At 48.1% G+C, this 19,344-nt stretch overlaps 1 protein-coding gene across 3 annotated transcripts in view; it reads right to left on the bottom strand.

Moving 5' to 3' along the window:
• Window positions 1–19,344, bottom strand: part of LOC138293556 (E3 ubiquitin-protein ligase HECTD3-like) — a 393,674-nt gene that overhangs the window by 270,506 nt on the left and 103,824 nt on the right. For all 3 annotated transcript variants that reach the window (XM_069232817.1, XM_069232818.1, XM_069232819.1), the window contains exon 6: window positions 3,406–3,519. In XM_069232817.1, the coding sequence (XP_069088918.1) occupies window positions 3,406–3,519 (114 nt within the window). The remainder of the gene's footprint in view (window positions 1–3,405; window positions 3,520–19,344) is intronic.

Genomic DNA, 19,344 nt, shown 5'->3' on the forward strand with positions numbered 1-19,344 from the left:
CTGACATTCTTGGACATAGAACAGGTGTTTGAGTCAGTCCATTGGGATTACATATGGTAGGTCTTAGATGGGATGGGACTGGGTCGTAAATGTATCTGCTGGGTCTGGCTACTCTATCAATTCTCCAGGGCTAGAATACAGGTTAATATGTGTCGGACATCTGTTGAACTACAACGTGACACCCGGAAGGGCTGCCTCATGTCTCCATTCATCTTTACTCTAGTGATGGAGCCGCTGGCCTGTCGTTTGTGATAGGCCCTGCACGGGTGGGGTGTACACATAGGGAAAACCAGGCATATTGTATTGTTATATGTTGATGATGCAATGATCTATCTTCGGCAACAAGATATCACTGTAGCACTGTTGCTCAACGTCATGCAGGAGCTCTGGGAATACTCTGGGCTGAGCCTTAATAGTACTAAGTCACTGCTTACAAGGCCTGACGGCCCACCAGCTAACTGCATTGTCTCTGCCCTGGACACTTGATGCAGTCAAATACTTGGCTACCTATGTCGCCCAAACTGAGCGGCAGTTCTTGGATTTGGATTTTGGCAGAGTGATTTTTAACCTGCACCCTTCGATCCAATTCTGGAACACCCTTAAACTATTCCTGATGGTGGAAGATAGCTCTAATTAAAATGGTGGTCACCCCCAGGTGTCTCTACACCCTGCAGGGCGGGATGTATGTGATTCCCCAAAGGGTGTTTCTGGAAATAGACTCACTGTTGATCAATTTTCTTTGGGCAAACAGCAGACGTATGGTGAGAATTGCAGTGTTGTAGAGAGAATGGAGCAAGCGGGTATGAAGGTTCCTGAGCTAGAGCTATAATATTTTGCTGCCCACCTTCAGCATGCAATTCACTGGTTAGACGGGGAACCTTACTGGGAGAGATCTCTGTTTGAGGGTACACATGAAGGATATCAACTAGGTAGGTTGCTATTGTGGTGTCGTAATGTTCCTGATTCGTTCCCATTCCTGATATGTCCAATAAGGGGCATATGGGAGAGGATTACTCGCCAGGTTATAGCCCATGCTTCTTACGCGCTGGACCTCGACGTTGGGATCTTAAATCAATTTGCCCAAATAGCGACATATATGGTAGTAGACCGCTGGCAAGAGGAGGTCTACTTGACACTGTCTAACTTGTACCTATGGGGGTGCTTCATAACCATACAGGAAGCGACTGACACATTTGGACTGGGTGTAGGCCAATTCCTTCAGTATGCCAAATTGCTGTCACTGCCCGGCAGTTGTGGCCCTAGTTTCCAGATGCACAAGAACCCACTCTTATAAAGGTAACTCTACTGGACATGGTTGGTGGCCACCGATTTATAACACACCTTTACAGGGCCCTTCAATTTGATAGACTGACGCTGTTGCTGTGGGTTGAGGAGGTATGGCAAGACTTCTGTGATGACCGTATTACACCTAAGGACTGGGGCAAGATCCATACTGGGGTTTGTAGAGTATCTACATGCGCACATTTCAAACAAATCCAGTTTAACATATTGCATATAACCTATCTTTCTCCTAAACATCTCCACACTATCTACCCTGACAGGGACCCTCATTGTTCCTGGTGTGATATGATTGAGGCTGACTTTATACACCTAATCTGGTGGTGCTGCGCATTGCCATACACTGGCTTAGCCCCCAGCTCCCTACGGTTCAGGGCTGGAGGAAGGACTTGACTGAATGGACAGGTGCATAGGAGGCACATGAGAGATGGAATAGGAAAGGCAACAAGGCAGCAGACACCCTGCTGGCATACGGGGCTATCATGCAGGCTTTAATCGAGTACACTGGAGAGGGCTCCAGGAAGAGGGGAATAGTCAAAACATGACTGAAGGTAGCCCCCAAAATACCTGATTGAAGGCGGTAATCCATCATAGCTGATACCAGGTGCAGGGAATGGATGTGTTGTAACGCCCACAACCCCAAATATGTTCTTGATGCCCACAACCCGAAATATGTTCTTGTCAATTGAAAATTGTATGCAATAAGACAAATGTACTATTGAATTGAACTGATGTCCTTGGAAGACTTAGGGGAGGGTGGGGGAGAGTTCACTATGGATATGTTCATGTTTAACTAAAAATATTCTTAAATGTTCCTCATTGAGCTGTGCATTATTGACTACAGGTTACACAATTTCAGCACTGTAATTTCAGCAACTATTGATATGCCATCCACCCTCACAGTGATGAACTTGCAGCTGCTTCCTCCACACCTGATGTGGTACCCTTGAGGGGCTAAGGTAGGACTATGGCAGAGGCTTTTGTTATGGTCACTTTTTTGCTTAATGTGAAGAACCGGATAGAGGTTATTATAATATGACAAAGTGATGCACGTGATAAGCGCAAATAAAAATAGACAAAAACAAAAATTTACTACATGGCACAGCACCTAGGGCGGTTGCCTGCAGTCTTGATGGCTTTTTGGTTGTTGTCTAGTGATGAAATGTTAACTATGTGTTAGTCTACTAAACGCTGCACCATTTTCTATTGGTTCATTTCATAGAGAGGGTTTACTGGTAGTGCACATTACCCAAAAAGTGATTTGTTTACTAATGGAACAGACCTAGAAGTTAAGATGCAAGTTGACAGACCATGCTTAAAAAGCACTGGAGACGCTTATCAGCAAAGTACACTCATCCAGCAGTACTGCTGCTTACTCATAGTAGTTAGTGATCTATGACATGCCTGGACAGTATCATACAGAGAGAACAGGGAAATATACTAACAGGTAGGCAGTGATGGAAATGAGGGCAATCCTGGCAAACCCGGATCTAGCTATTATTGAGCTGGATCTGGGATCCCGTATACGGGCTGGCCTCAGTGAAATATACTGAATTTGACCCCAGGTGTAATTTGCAGATACTGGGACACATTCAGCTTCATCTGCCCTTTGTCTGCTTTCAGTTGTGGAGCACCAAACTCCATGCAGTGACAGAACTTTCGTATTTTCACTTTCACTTCAGCCCAACATAAGGCATGATTCAAAGAACAATCAGCCCTTCTTCTGTGCGAGTGTCCCTCTGGATAGAAGCTACCCAGAGCCTAACATCTAGGTGTCACTGCACACAGCTTGTAATCGTCCATATACCAAGGATCTAGAACAACAGTTCTGTATCCACCAGGACTGCCCTAACCCTGCTCCAATTCAGGAAAGAGCTGCAGGCACACTTGTTTAAAATAACACTACATCTCTATATAGTAACAGTCCGCCTCACTCTCAGAACCCAACTTCTACTACAATATCTTGCCAACTACATCTTTGACTTTGATCTTGTACAGTGCTCCACTGTCTTTTGGTTAGGTTTGCACTTCATAAATATTACATTTGAACATATATACGTTATCACACAGCCCATTGCTACCCTTCCCTCACTGCTCAGCACTTACAGGTCAATAAGGACCTCGCAAAGCTTCTTTAGGTTTTCTTTACTTCCGCCGTATACAGCCACCCTCTTCGGCATGTTGCTGCCATCGGTGGCATTGACCATCAGGAGAAGTTTTCTAAGTGGGGAATAAGGAAGACGTATTATATTCCAGTAGGTGATTACAGGGACATTTTCTGTACCACATCAGTACTTGGATCCTGCATAGCCAGAAAAAAAGCATACAGATGTCCTACATTCATTACTTAAATCACACTATCCATAGCAAGACAGGATACACACCAATTGGCATTAAATTATAAACACATTATACATACACATTCTGCCAAGCAAAACATGGTCATGCCATACAAAAATATGTATGTATAAAACATTACAGCTCCAAAGGGTTCATTCACATGGAAGTGCAGCACTGTATAAAGGAGGAGCAGAGAACAAATACATACAAGTGCACTGGCAAAAAGCAAAACATGTCAAGAAGGGTACGAATTTTATGGGTGAGAGGTGCATCACTCAAATATCATTCCCGTACTGTGTTACACTGTAGTATTTGCACCTTATCTCATACCCATGATTAGATCCTGAAGATGTATTAATGAGAGGTGAATCACTTAACTATAATTCCTGTACTGTATTAGACTGTAGTATTTGCACGTCGCCTCATACCCATGATTAGATTCCTAAGAGACTCCAGGTGGTGAAAAAAGACGCTACTCCATTTGTTGTACAAGGTTGGTAGAGTTTAGGTAACTGTCACCTATGTGCTGAAGAGTATGGGTGTCATGCATGAGTTATGGAAAGGTGCTCCAATCATATTGTGACAAACATATGGCTCTTCTTAAGCATGGAGTGAAGGGAGTGTGGCCGGCAAGAAGACTGACATCATATCATGTAAGTCGTTGAGGAGACACCTCCTAAATGTGACAAGACCCTGCAGGATTGCAGAATGCTTTAGACAGATTTGCTCAGGTCAGAACACCTAACTCAACAAGTCTCTTTGAAAGTGGGAATGACCATTTAGAGCAGCAGAAACCCTCACACCAAATGCAATGATGATGCAATTTAAAGTATAACATCCAGAAAATTGACAATAGTTGGTTGCAGAAATTTAAAAAACATTAACATGAGAGTGCAAAGAGAAATTTACTGATTTAGAATTTGGAGGATGGGTTACTTCATCACAACATGCCGGGTATCCAATTTGCCTTATTACAAGTGCAATAGGATATAGTGTAGCTAATAAGGCGGACTGGATATTCGTCACGTTTGTGACAGAGTAAGTAAGATACCCATCACATTTGTGACAGGTAATTCATCTAAAAAACACTAAACTAGTACCAAAGTCACTTACTTCCTGGTGAAGCAATGCCATAAACCCAGTGTTGCAATTCACAACGAATGACAATTCATGACAGAAGGACAGACAATTGTTCCATGCAGCATTTTACACTACTCTTCATTCGAAGTCTTGCAGATGTCCAGGTGATACTGTCTTTTATAGCTAATAAGTTGACAACTGTTCTCATTGTGTTCATGCTGTTGGCACCAATCTTGGTTACTGTTGCAATTTGTCCATGTGAAGCAGATGCTTGATGTTAGTTTATGACTAAAGTTCATCCCGATGTATTCTTCTCTTGTCCTTTGGAACCAATTTAGTGTTCCAAACTTTCTACCAGAAACTTCTGTCCTTGTCAATGATATATATCAGTATAACATGTCAGGATGCCCTGATCCTCCTGGAAAAGCTTCTAACGCTAGCGTTCCTTGAAAATCCTTGGCAACATTTATGCTAGTAAAAGCTACATGGTTAGAATGTTCTCTGCAAATGCAGTATGCTTTCACATTTACAAATGTGCATCAACTAAGCTACGTTAGCCCTTCTGTGACACTGTGATTCTTGCGCAGATTGAACCCTACATACTACCTTAAACAACCCCTGACACCGTTGGTGGGACTGGGGCTGTTGGTTTCCCTGACTTGATGGCCAAATAGTGACTGATCTCACCCTGACAAGGCAATCTGGATGCTTGTCCCCCAGCAGAGAGACGCAATTACTCTGACACTCTTCTGTATAGCTTTGTCTTTTGTAAAAAAAAAAAAAAAAACTCACTTAAGAGTCGGGTATATGTAGCTAAAACTTGGAGGTTCCCGAGACGATCCTTAGTTGAAAGGGCTCATAAAGCACTTGCATCACATCCTAGGTTTGGTGACCCATCAAATGCAATTATCATCTGCTTCTTGAACTACAGAGACAGGGGCACAGTTTGCAGGGGTCTGTAACAATGACCCTGCACAATTTAAAGGGACAGAAATCCAAACATTTCTAGACTACTCTCACCACTGCTCTTTTTAGGCCATAAAGAGAGCAAGAAATTAAATACATGCTCTCCCATCTTTGAGCACTAAAGGTGCTCAAATATGGGAATGCATATCTTTTCACTTCCACTGGGTGTTTGTGGGATCTGATTGACAGTTGTGAGGCACCCTAAACTAATAACAAAAAGTTTCTGTATGTGTGGTTTTGCAGCTTGAAGATTTTCTGGAAAGCGGTGGTAGAGAGAGACCTTTGACCCTGTCACCAGGCAGGTCGCTCCCCCCATCTGCCACGCAGCCCCCTGTGGGTTGAACCTCCGTTGCCGCTTTTGCCGCCTGACTACTCGCTCCCTTTTTTTCTGTACCCCTGCGCTTGGCTTCTGTGCCACTTCGTTTTTTCATTCTGTGCCCCAGTGTTTTGATTTCTGTACCCCTGTGCTCTGTTGTCCCTCTCCCGCCGTCTTTTCCTGCCGTTTTTTCCCCGGGTTTTCCCCTCGCCGCTAAGCCCCTGCTGCCCCGCCCCCTTCACTCCCATTGGCTGCCCCGCTCCCACCTCCCAGCTGCTCCTCCCTCCCTCTGCCCTCATATGGAGGCCGCGAAGCGGCTGCGTGCAGCTGGCGTGCCGCTGGCGCGCCGAAGGCGTGCCTAAGGCAAGCCCGTCTGCGCCTGGACCGCACCCAGCACCAGAACCCCTGGAACCCGCAACGCCAGACTGCACTATGACGCAAGCACCCTCCACGCACTCAACACTAGAAGAGACCACCTCTGCTACCGGGCCACCCCGAAACGCACTCAGGGGCCTTTCAACTGCCGGAACTGCAGATTCACCAGCATCCAACCCTCCACACCACCAGCCAGAGAACCCAACCACCTCTGCTGCATCCTCCTCAACACCCGCTCTGCTCGCAAGCACGCCATCGAACTTTGGGACCTCCTAGACTCCACCGCCCCCGACGTCGCCTTCCTGACGGAGACCTGGCGGAACGCCACCTCAGCACCAGACATCGCCATAGCCATCCCACAGGGCTACAAGATCTCCCGCAGAGACGGCACCAACAGGGTGGGAGGAGGAATCGCCATCATCCACAAAGACTCCATCAAAATATCAACGAACACCGATGACACCCTCATCACCGCCGAGCACATGCACTTCCAGATCCACACCGACCCCAACACCACCCTCAGAGGAACTCTCATCTACAGACCTCCTGGACCCCGCCCACAGTTCAGTGACACCATCGCCGACCTCATCAGCACCCACGCCCTCGCTTCCACAGACTACATCCTCCTCGGGGACCTGAACTTCCACCTCGAAAACAACAACGACGCCAACTCCACCGCCCTGATCGACAACCTCGGACTCAAACAGCTCGTAACGACACCTACTCACGCCGCTGGACACACGCTCTACCCCATCTTCTCCGCAAGCCCCCACTTCTCCTTCAACCACACCACCAAACCACACTGGACCGACCACAGATGCGTCCACTTCACCTTCAGAAAACCCACCACACACCATCGCACCCAACAGCTACCACGCCGCTGCTGGGGCAAGGTCACTGAGGACCAACTGACTACCGTCCTCACCCTGAGGCCACCCACCGACCCCAACACCACCGCGACCAACCTCACACAGTGGATCAACGACTGCGCCAACACCCTCGCCCCTCTCAAGACCTCTACAACCAACCACACCAAAAAGAAAGCCGCCTGGTTCACAGAGGACCTCCGGATCTCCAAGCACACCTGTCGGAAGCTGGAGAAGAAATGGCTCCACGACCGAACACCAGACAACCACACAGCCCTCAAGAGCGCCACCCGCAGACACCACCAACTCATCAGGACTGCCAAGAAGACCGCCTTCAAGGACCGCCTAGACAACAACGCACACAACACCAAAGAGCTCTTCAGCATCGTGAAAGAACTCTCCAACCCCAGCTCCATCACCAACGACATCCCGCCATCTCAAGACCTGTGTGACTCCCTGGCCACCTTCTTCCACCGCAAGATCACCGACATCCACGACAGCTTCAACCCCGACCCCCCCGCACCCACCACCGCGTCCACCACCCCTGCGGCTACCACTCGCACCAGTCGCCTGACCGTTTAGTCCAGCGTCAGCGACGAAGACACCATCAAAACCATGAACTCCATCCACTCCGGATCCCCATCAGACCCCTGCCCTCACTACGTCTTCAACAAAGCCAGTGCAGCCATCGCGCCCCACCTCCAGAAAACAATCAACTGTTCCTTCGAGACAGCAACCTTGCCAGAAAGCTGGAAGCACGCAGAGATCAACGCCCTTCTGAAGAAGCCCAAGGCGGACCCCAAGGACCTCAAGAACTTCCGGCCCATCTCCCTGCTCCCTTTCCCAGCAAAAGTGACCGAGAAGATTGTCAACAAACAGCTGACGCGCTACCTCGAAGTTAACAACATCCTGGACCCTTCCCAATCCGGTTTTCGCAGTAACCACAGCACAGAGACCGCCCTCATCGCCGCCACTGATGACATCCGGACCCTGATGGACAAAGGAGAAACAGCCGCCCTCATCCTCCTGGACCTATCAGCAGCCTTTGACACGGTCTGCCACTGCACCCTATCAGCACGCCTCCGTGACGCCGGTATCCAAGAGAAGGCCTGGCCTGGACCACATCCTTCCTCTCCCGCAGAACCCAGAGCGTCCGCCTCCCACCCTTCCGCTCCTAAACCACTGAGATCATCTGCGGCGTCCCACAGGGATCCTCCCTCAGCCCGACACTGTTCAATATCTACATGGCCCCCCTCGCCCACGTCGCACGACAACACAACCTCAACATCATCTCCTACGCCGACAACACCCAGCTGATCATATCCCTCACCGAAGATCCCCACACCGCCAAAGCTAACCTCCACCGAGGAATGAAGGCCGTAGCCGACTGGATGAAGGACAGCAGACTGAAGCTGAACTCAGACAAGACGGAGGTCCTCATTCTCGGACCCACCCCATCAGCCTGGGACGACTCTTGGTGGCCCACGTCACTAGGCACAGCCCCGGAACCCACGGACCACGCACGCAACCTGGGGGTCATCCTCGACTCCACTCTCTCCATGACCAGGCAAGTCAACGCGGTCCCGCGTCCTGCTTCAACACCCTCCGTATGCTCCGCAGGATCTTCAAATGGATCCCCCTCGACACGAGAAAAACCGTTACCAAGGCCCTCATCACCAACAGACTCGACTACGGGAATGCCCTCTACTCAGGAACTACAAACAAGCTCCTGAGACGACTCCAACGCATCCAGAACGCCTCGGCCCGACTCATCCTCGATGTCCCCTGCCGCAGCCACATCACACTCCACCTGAGAGGCCTGCACTGGCTCCCCGTCAACAAAAGGATCACCTTCAAGCTCCTGATCCACGCACACAAAGCACTGCACAACACCAGACCCACCTACCTCAACAACCGACTCAGCTTCCACACCCCCACCCAAAGCCTCCGCTCAGCCAACCTCGCCCTCGCCACAGTCCCCCGCATCCGAAAAACCACCGGCGGTGGCAGATCCTTCTACCTCGCCGCCAAGACCTAGAACACTCTCCCCACCATCCTACGACAGACCCAGGACCTGCTGGCCTTCAGAAGACTCCTCAAGACCTGGCTCTTCGACCAGTAGCACCCCCCCCCTCCCCAGCGCCTTGAGACCATCGCGGGTATGTAGCGTGCTTTACAAATGCAGTGATTGATTGATTGATTGATTGGATTCACATGCTATGCATTATTCCACCATCTAGTGGTTGGGTCCGGATTTTCTACTATTTTCCGAAGTTTGTTGGTGGGCTTCGATGTAACCTCCAACTGGTGCCTCCTTTGTGACTTCATCCCACTTCCAACGGATGTCTGCACCCCAATTCGCCAGCTTCAGATTATTTTCTTTTCTTTTTTCCATCGTCTTGATGGAGGTGGGTGTGTCACTTGTGAATCCTGAAAATCTTCAAGCTGCAAAACTACATACACGTAAGAAACATTTTGTTTTGCCACATGCATCTTTTCTGGATTCACATGCTGTGCATGGATTTTAAAGCAGTTTTTTTTTATGTGGTGGTTGGGATGAAGATGGATATTCATTTAAAAATAAATGTTTTAAAACCTCTTGTTCCACCTGAGCTTCTTTGTTCATTTGTATATCAATACAATAATGTTTCTTAAAGGGGTGCTCTGAAGCCCAAGTTGCTGCCACACAAATTTCTTGTAAAGGAGCGTTCGACATAAAACCAACTGTAGCTCTTTTCTTCCATGTTGAGTGTGCTCCTGGTGCTCTAGGTAATGCTTCAACTGCACTGAAGTGGCATAACTGAATCAGTTGCTGTTAGAAATGGGGTCTCTAGCTGGCAGAAGTATACACCCTTGTCCAAGTAGAGACCAGAATCCTATTCAGGGTAAGTCACACACAATCCAAATTATCCTGTGCCCACCCTCTGGTAGCCTGGCACTGAGCAGTAAGGCTTAACTTAGAAGGCAATGTGTAAAGTATTTGTGCAATAAACCATACAGTAACACAGTGAAAACACCACAAAAATACACATACATACAACACCACCAGTGCCGGTCACAGAATCACATGGACCCTCAGGTACAGTACGTTTTGTAAATAAAGAACAAGGTCATCGTACGGAGTCAAAAAGAGGAGTCGGTGGAGTTGGTGCAGGGTCAGTCTCTTTCGGCTTCTGAGGAAAGAGGCGTCGGTTCTGGGCTGCAAAGCAGGTGGGGGTGCAGCGTAGTTTCCGTCTGGATGCAGGAGGAGATGATGCAAAGCAGACAGTGAACATTGTGAGGGTGCTGGCCAGGGGGCCCCTGCACTGCCCATGCCAAGTGCATAGGCAGTGCTGCCCCCCCCGCTTGGGCCCCTTGCACCCGTTCTCCGCCAGTCTTTTCATAGAGGTGCTACCCCCATGAAATGACTGGTGGAGAACAAGGTCATAATCCTCAGGGCAGCGCTGCTTGCAGCACTACCCTGACGGATTAGAACCGCAACCTACTGCCAGACCATCGTGATCCCTGATCCTGGCAGAGCTGGCAGTCCCCTCACGGCACGACTGCCAGGGTTGGAATATGGTGCTCGGACTGCTGCATTGGTGATGGTCCGACTGCCATCCGAGAGTCTGGTGGTCTAGTGACCGCCAGACTTGTTATGAGGCTCTGAGTCCTTTTTGCACTGGGAAACACTTTTGGTGAATGGAATTAAATTTTGCTCCCAAGAACACCTTCTCTTGTTCTGGTTCTGATGAAGACTTCTCTATGTTTAACAAGAAACCTAGAGTCTCCATCACATTTGCAATATCCAGTTTGCATTTTTGGTAAGAATGTGCTCTCACTTGCCAGTCATCCACTTATGGATACACATGTATCCCTCTCCTTCTGAGGTGTTCTGCAACCACCGCTAAACACTTTGTGAACACTTTTGGTGCTGATTTTATCCCAAAAGCCAAGACTTTGAATTGGCAATGACTTTTTTCAACTACAAACCTTAGATATTTTTTGTGCTCTGGGTTCATTGGGATGTGCAAGCAAGCATCTTTTATTTCTATACGTGCCAGTCACTCCCCCTTTTGAAGTTGAGGGATAATTTCCAAAAAGTTTGTCATTTTGAATTTTTATGAATTTGTTGATGTATCTGAGGTCCAGAACTGGATGAAGTGAACCGTCCACCTTTGGGATTAGGAAATATGTTGAGTAATTTCCCTTGTTGACATCTTCTTTCGGTACTCTTTTTTATACCTTGTTGTCTAGTAGATTTGCTTCTTCCTTCAAATTAATTATTTTGTTTGGTCCCCTTGCTGGTGGAAATTTTATTAATTCTATCCAATATCCATGCTTTATTATGTTTAGTACCCATTTGTCTGAAGTTATTTTTCTTTACTCCTAAGAGAAAAAAAATATTTTTTCCACCTACTGGTGAATTGTGAAGTAATTTTGTATTGTTGATGTTTAGGTTTGTTGCAGTCTTGTTTGGTGCTTCAGCACAGTCACTAATTTGCTGGCGTTGAACTCCCTCTTGATGTTTGACCTCTGGCTCTTGCTCTACGTGCTGCATCTAAGGCAGATTTTAAACAAGCATTTGCAAAGTTTTTCCACTACCCACCAGATGTGCAGCTCTTTTCGTGTATTGCTTGGGGAGATGTGTCATTAACTCCCCTATTTCTTCCCAATGTTGGTGAGTATGTCTGTTTAAAAAAGCATTTGAATTAGCAATGCACCATTGGTTTGCTGCACTGCGTTCAATCATTCGCCCAATGAGCTCCAGCTTCCTGCTCTCTTTTTGTAGGGGTGGTCCTGATGTTGAAGGAACATTTGCTCACTTCCTAGCTGTTGCTGTAAATATAGAGTCTGCTGGGACTGTTCCTTTTATGTAAGGAGGATCTTTTGAGGAGAACTTGTATTTCTTCTCTGTTCTGGGAGTTACCACCCTACAGGTTGTGGATTCTTTAAATGCTTCCCTGCACTAGTCCAACTCCCTAGGATTGTTTGTGTTGGTAACAGTGTCTCTAAGAGGAAACAACATTGCGGCTTGTCTTCGAATTGCACGTTTAATCGATCTGCTGCATTTTATTACAAGATTGTATATTCCCAAGTCAAATGGGGGTGATGGTTTCGAAGAATAGAATTCAACATCTTCTTCAGGAGACTCCCCTCCCAGACCTTCCCAATGACTCTCTCCATGCTCTCCTTCTTCTGAAGGTTGAAAATAAGCTTGGTCTTCCTCCTCATAATACATTTTCACTTCCACTTCCTGAGGTTCAGGCGTTTTAGGGGGTCGAACTTCCTCTTCCTCAGGCTCTGGTATTTCTTTCGACGTTGAGGATTTTTGTGGTATTCTGAAGGCCTTTAGACTTTCGTTGAACTCCTTCCTCTTTTGGATGAGTGCTGCCATCTCAGCCTTGAGCCTTTTCTGTTTATTCTCCATTTCGACAGCTCGGTCTTTGGGCCTGGTTGTAGTTTGTTTCCTTTTAGATGTCGAAGTCTCTTTTGCAGCCTACTCTGACAGAGAGGATACATGACTTGTGTGCGCGTTGAGGGCTTTGAATGGGAATGCAGCGTCTTTCGTCTTCCCATCCTTTAATGGCTTGTGCTTTTTTTACCCCTTTTCACCACCGGAAACTCCTTCAAGGGCTCCCTGGGATTCTTTTTCATGGGTTCTGCTGACGGACGGCAAGCGTTTCGACGCCGAGGTCCCATTTTGATGTCTCAAGTCTGATTTTTTCAAATCAAGAGACATAACAGAGGTCTGAGGCTCTCTTATCTCCTTGCAACTCTTTTTTGGCAACTCATCTCCGATCTCCACGATGCCTTGATCACCCTCTGAAGTTTCTCCCTCTGCAATATTTTCTTCATCTTGGATGGAAAGAACAAGATCTCTCAATGATGTTGATGATTTCTGCCCCTGAAGTGTGTGGTGTGCCATTCTCTGTTTTTGTCTCTCCCTCAGTGTCTTCGGTGCAAAAACCGAGCAGGCGAGACAGTCCTCACTCCGATGGGTGACGGGAAGACAACGATTGCACACTGGATGTGTGTCTTTCTGGGCATATTTATGCTGGAAATTCTTACAAAACTGAAATGTGCCTTTTCCATCACGCCATGCGGGAGCCTCTTCTAGGGCATTCTTGACGATCCGTCGGTGAGAGGAAATAAAAACTGTTCCGGGGCCACACTTCTTCTGGTCCACGATTGTGTTTTTGCTGGAATTCTTCTCCCCTGTCGACTTTCTTCACAGTTTTCTCATAATTCTTCAAAGCTCCACGTTGAGTTGAAGATGGTCGCACAGAAACATCCAGACACAACGGCAAAAAAAAAAATCTTACGATGGCGAATCGGGATGGAGAGAGTGGGATGACGTCACAAGGAGACAAATGGAGGTTCCATCGATGCCCACAAATGTAGAGAAAGAAGGACAAAAAAAGGTAGGAAAATAGTAGAAAATCAGGACCCAACTAATAGGAGGTGTAGCACTTTCTAAACATCCTGCAGATAAGAACAGATTGACTTACTTGTTTGTACCGGTTTGATGGCTGGAGTGGTGCAGATAATGATATGAAATGTGCATGACTAAAACAATTATAAGACGTGGCACAGCAGAGTCCACTCACAAACAACATAGGATGCGATTATAGCCTTTCCACAAGAGACATCTCAATGACATGGAACACGCTAAACAGGCAAAAAGAAGTGGAGGAGAGAACTGTATTACTCTTCCTCTTCCTCCAGGGGAGTCACTATGTGTGTGCCTTGGGGGATCCCCATTTTCAAGTGCTTGAAGACCCAGAGGGTCCCTATGTCATAATACAGGAATCTTTAGATGGCCAGAAACTGTGCCTTTGTAAAGGTTATGCTTCAAAAGTCCCCAACCCAATGTTGTTTCTCAGACTGTTGTGTGCTCTTTGATCTGAAATCCTAGTGCAGTATCTGAGGAAATGAAAAGGTCACCTCCCAGAGCGGGTGTTGTCCTTCAGACTGAACATTTAGCTGAGGGACATAATTAACAGATTAAACCTTGTGGAAATACGGAGAGAATCTCTCTCTCCCAACATATGGAGTGTGTAGCAGAATAGATTAAGGACCAGATTTGTAAATATTTCGCGTACGGCTTATGTTACTTTTTTAATGTAGAGTCCAGGCCGTTATCTACAAATCAACAGAAATGGCGATTTGTGTTGGTTTGTAACCAAAAGTAACTTTGCTCTTAAAAAGACGTTCCATGGGTGGTGCATGGACATTTCCGTGGATCCACCCATGGATTTTGATGCAAATCCGTAGCTACAAAGACTTGTAGACATGGATTTGCACCAAAATCCTGAGCCTCCCTGTGGCTAGTATAACAAGAGAAATATTTTCATTTCTCCTGGTTTTTAACTCTTTACAGAATTCATCAACTATAAAAAAAAGAAAATAACAAGGAGTTAAAAAATATATTTCTCCTAGCCAGCCTTAGGTAGGAACACCATTTTGGTGCAAAGTCATGTTTACTAAACTTTCCAAATAAGAGTTTGTCTCAAAATCCATAAGTGGATGCATAAGAACGCCTATGCACCACTCAGCACCTCGGGTCAAAACGTCAATTACATTTTATAGTTGTACTGGATTTGGATTTATTTCCGACAGTGGAGAGGAACAGATAATCTATTCCTCACCGGGAGAACCAATTAACAGCCTCGCCGGGAGAACCTATTAGCAGCAATCACATTGTTTTGTAGTCATTTAAAATTGTTCCCTGCTATTATTTATTTCACTCCTGTTAGAAATAGGGTCTTTGGTTGACAGTCAGGTTACCCTCTGTTCAAGCAAGGACCCTCACTCGTCAGGGTAAAAGAGAATCACCTTAGCTAACCCCTGCTTACCCCCTTGGTAGCTTGGCAGAGCAGTAGGCTTAACTTCAGAGTGCTAGGTGTAAAGTATTTGTACCAACACACACAGTAACTTAATGAAAACACTACAAAATGACACAACACCAGTTTAGAAAAATAGGAAATATTTATCTAAACAAAACAAGACCAAAACAACACAAATCCACAATACACAAGTCAAGTTATCAATAAAAATGCAAAGAGCCTTTAAGTAGTTTTAAACACACACTAGCGCTGCTAGTGTGAAAATGTACCTGGTGCGCGTAAAAAATAACCCCGCACGGGCGAGCGTGCGTCAAAAATAACCTCGCACGGCGGTATGTGAGTCGGAAATCCAGCCGCACAATGATCCGAAAACCCCGCAGCGCAGGTTGTGATCTCCCAGCCTCCGTCAGCGATGCTGCGCGTCGTTTCTCCTGCTCCGTGCGCCGATTCTTCGGTTGCATTTCCTGCGATCGTCGTTTCACAGCTCCGGAGCCGGCGGTGCGTCGTTTTTTCAGCCGCAGATTAGAGTCGCGTCAATCTTTTCCCCGCACAGCGCTCTGTGCGTGGATTTCCTTGTCTTTAGGCTGACAGCTTCTCCTTTCAGGGTCCCAGGAACTGGATGGGCACCACAGGGCAGAGTAGGAGTCTCTCCAGAGACTCCAGGTGCCGGCAGAGAGAAGTCTTTGCTGTCCCTGAGACTTCAAACAACAGGAGGCAAGTTCTAAATCAAGCCCTTGGAGATTTCTTCACAAGATGGAAGGCACACAAAGTCCAGTCTTTGCCCTCTTACTCTGGCAGAAGCAGCAACTGTAGGATAGCTCCACAAAGCACAGGCAGGGCAGCTCTTCTTCCTCAGCTATTCAGCTCTTCTCCAAGCAGAGGTTCCTCTTGGTTCCAGAACTGTTTCCAAAGTCTGTGGTTTTGGGTGCCCTTCTTATACCCAATTTCTCCTTTGAAGTAGGCCTAATTCAAAGTAAAGTCTCTTTTGAAAGTGAAATCCTGCCTTGCCCAGGCCAGACCCCAGACACTCACCAGGGGGTTGGAGACTGCATTTTGTGAGGACAGGCACAGCCCTTTCAGGTGTAAGTGACCACTCCTCCCCTCCCTCCTAGCACAGATGGCTCATCAGGATATGTAGGCTACACCCCAGCTCCCTTTGTGTCACTGTCTAGTGTGAGGTGCAACCAGCCCAACTGTCAAACTGACCCAGACAAGGAATCCACAAACAGGCAGAGTCACAGAAATGGTATAAGCAAGAAAATGCCCACTTTCGAAAAGTGGCATTTTCAAACGCACAATCTTAAAATCAACTTTACTAAAAGATGTATTTTTAAATTGTGTGCTCAGAGACCCCAAACTCCACATGTCTATCCGCTCCCAAAGGGAATCTACACTTTAATCAGATTTAAAGGTAGCCCCCATGTTAACCTATGAGACAGACAGGCCTTGCAACAGTGAAAAATGAGTTTAGTAATATTTCACTGTCAGGACATATAAACCACATTACTATATGTCCTACCTTAACCATACACTGCACCTTGCCCTTGGGGCTACCTAAGGCCTACCTTAGGGGTGCCTTACATGTAAGAAAAGGGAAGGTTTAGGCCTGGCAAGTGGGTACACTTTCCAAGTCGAATTTACAGTTAAAACTGCACACACAGACACTGCAGTGGCAGGTCTGAGACTTGATTACAGAGCTACTTATGTGGGTGGCACAACCAATGCTGCAGGCCCACTAGTAGCATTTGATTTACAGGCCCTGGCACCTCTTGTGCACTTTTCTAGGGACTTACTAGTAAATCAAATATGCCATGGATAAACTAATTATATACAATTTTACACAGAGAGCATATGCACATTAGCACTGGTTAGCAGTGGTAAAGTGCTCAGAGTTCAAAAGCCAACAGCAACAGGTCAGAATAAATAGGAGGCAGGAGGCAAAAATATTGGGGATGACCCTGCATAAGAAAAAAAGTCCAACACGACTCCCTACCAACCTAAAGCCAGGGGAGAACAATCAATACCTTGATGTACTTCCCTGATTGGGGCGACAGAACAGGGACGCAGGCCCACAACAGCAGGGGCATGTTCCAGTTCTACGCCTTCCTGACTCCAGTTGGATCCCTCTGTCCGTACTCTCAGGGCCCACTAAGTTAACCCATGGGAACCCTTCTCCACATCTGCAGATACCATCTGTGCAGCACCTAACTTTACTTTACTCACAGATGTATCCCAATGGGCAGATAGCACCACCAGGGCCAACACAGTGGTGTTGCCCACTCCACCCCGGGGTGTGACTCTCGTCCCCCCCAGGGGCAACTCTGTCCACCAGGACAGCAAGCCACAGTGGCCCCGGACAACTGTCAGGGATGAGAGCCCGACCTCAGGCCTCTCCAACCACTGTGACTGCGGAAAGTGGGGGGCGGTAGCCCCAGGTGCTTGGCACCCTTTGATCACTCTCTCTTCCACCAGGCCAGGGATGACAACCTGACCCTGGTCCTCCCCTCTGGGGCTCTGTACCCTCCCTGCAGGAGCGGCACCACCAGAGTCCAAAATTGTAAGGGTGCTTGTAGAAGCAGTCCTGCACAATTCTCCCACAAGTACAGGGATGTAAACCTGCAACTGGTCCTCCAACCTGGGGTCTATACCTTCAGGTTGGACCAGGGCCAGGGGTGAGGCTTCCCTGCCCTCCCTTCTGGGGTCTTGCAGACCCCAAACAAGGAGTGCCCCCCCAGAAGACAACATGGTAGGGGCACTGTTAGCAGTAGCCCCTTTCTCCAGGTCAGGGGGGGCACCCTGAACCAGGCCTTCCAATCCAGGGTCTGTACCCTTAGATTGCACTGGGGCCAGGGGTGAGTTTCTCTCTTCCCTGCCCCTACTCTCAGGGTTCTGCACCCCCCCCCCCTTCAGGGAGAGTATCCCTTGAAATCACACCAGGGGGGTGATTGGGCAAACCACCCACCCCTTCAGGTCAGGGTTTATCCCCTGCACCTGATCCTCCAGTCCAGGGTCTTTACACACAGACTGGACCACTGCCTGGCAACCCAGAACTTCCTGGGGGGCATATGTACCCCCCACCAGGTCAGAGTTTACCCTCTGAACCTGGTCATCCAACCCAGAGTCACCACCCTGCGGTTGAACCACTGCCTGGTGCACCAGGACTTCCTTGGTAGCACACCTACCCCCCATCAGGTCAGAGTTTACCCCCTGAACCTTATCATTCAACCCAGAGTCACCACCCTGCGGTTGAACCATTGCCTGGCACACCAGGACTTCCGGGGGGCACACTTACCCCCCTCGAGGGACACACCGTCCCCAAGGGCCACACAAGAGTTTGGCTGGCGCAGGTCTCCTGACCTCTGCCCATCTGGATTCCCCCAAACCCAGAAATGGTCTCACCAAGGTCATTCCTGGGGGGCTCTGCTCTCAGAGCTGACCCCTGACCCTCCAGGTTCTCCACTGGGGTCCGCAACCCCCTCTTAACCCTCTGTCTGGCTTCTGCACCCCTCACTAGGAGTGGTACTGCCAGACACCAGAACTGGGGGGACACTGGCTACAGCCACAAACCCCCCCCCCAAGTTCTCCTGACACTGTGGGGTCTCCCTCAACAGATGGCCTTACGGTACAGGCTAGGCTCCCCTCCTGGTGTTCCCTCATGGAACCCTCCAGGACCTGGGACCGGATCTCGGGCACCTCGGGCCTCAGCCCATCCCCATTCCCTCTCCTCGGAGACTGGACATGGGGTCCCTCACCCATCCCATTACACTGGGACCTACCTGGGACACTACAATCCTTCCCTACCTCACCTGGTTGGGAAATACCTAGACCACTCCTCTCAGGAGCACCCCCAAATGCCTCTTCAGACTCTCTGGTACTCACCCAGAGGTCTGCCTCCAGTGTAAGTTCCCTGGGGTCAGAGAACTCACACTCCACCTGGTGTTGGCGTAGCTCTGGAAAATAAGGACTAGACATATGCTCTTTAGCAATTAAATCACTCAGCCCCTCGCCTGAATTAACTAAAGTACCCTTCATCCAACCATCCAGTGACTCTGCTTTGAAAAAGCATCCTACACCACCCTCCTGAGACTGGTGTGACGGTATCTGACTGTCCCTGACACTCAACCCACACTCTTCTGGGATGTCTTCACACTCCATAACCAAGACTTCTACCTGGGGGGAACCCCTCTCCCTGTCACTCTCACCTAGAGTTAGTAGAGTGTCCCTCCCACCAGTAGGCATATGACTCCCCATGCCAGTTCCCCAATCCACCCCA

Source organism: Pleurodeles waltl, chromosome 4_2, assembly GCF_031143425.1.
Source record: "Pleurodeles waltl isolate 20211129_DDA chromosome 4_2, aPleWal1.hap1.20221129, whole genome shotgun sequence".
NCBI lineage: Eukaryota > Metazoa > Chordata > Amphibia > Caudata > Salamandridae > Pleurodeles > Pleurodeles waltl.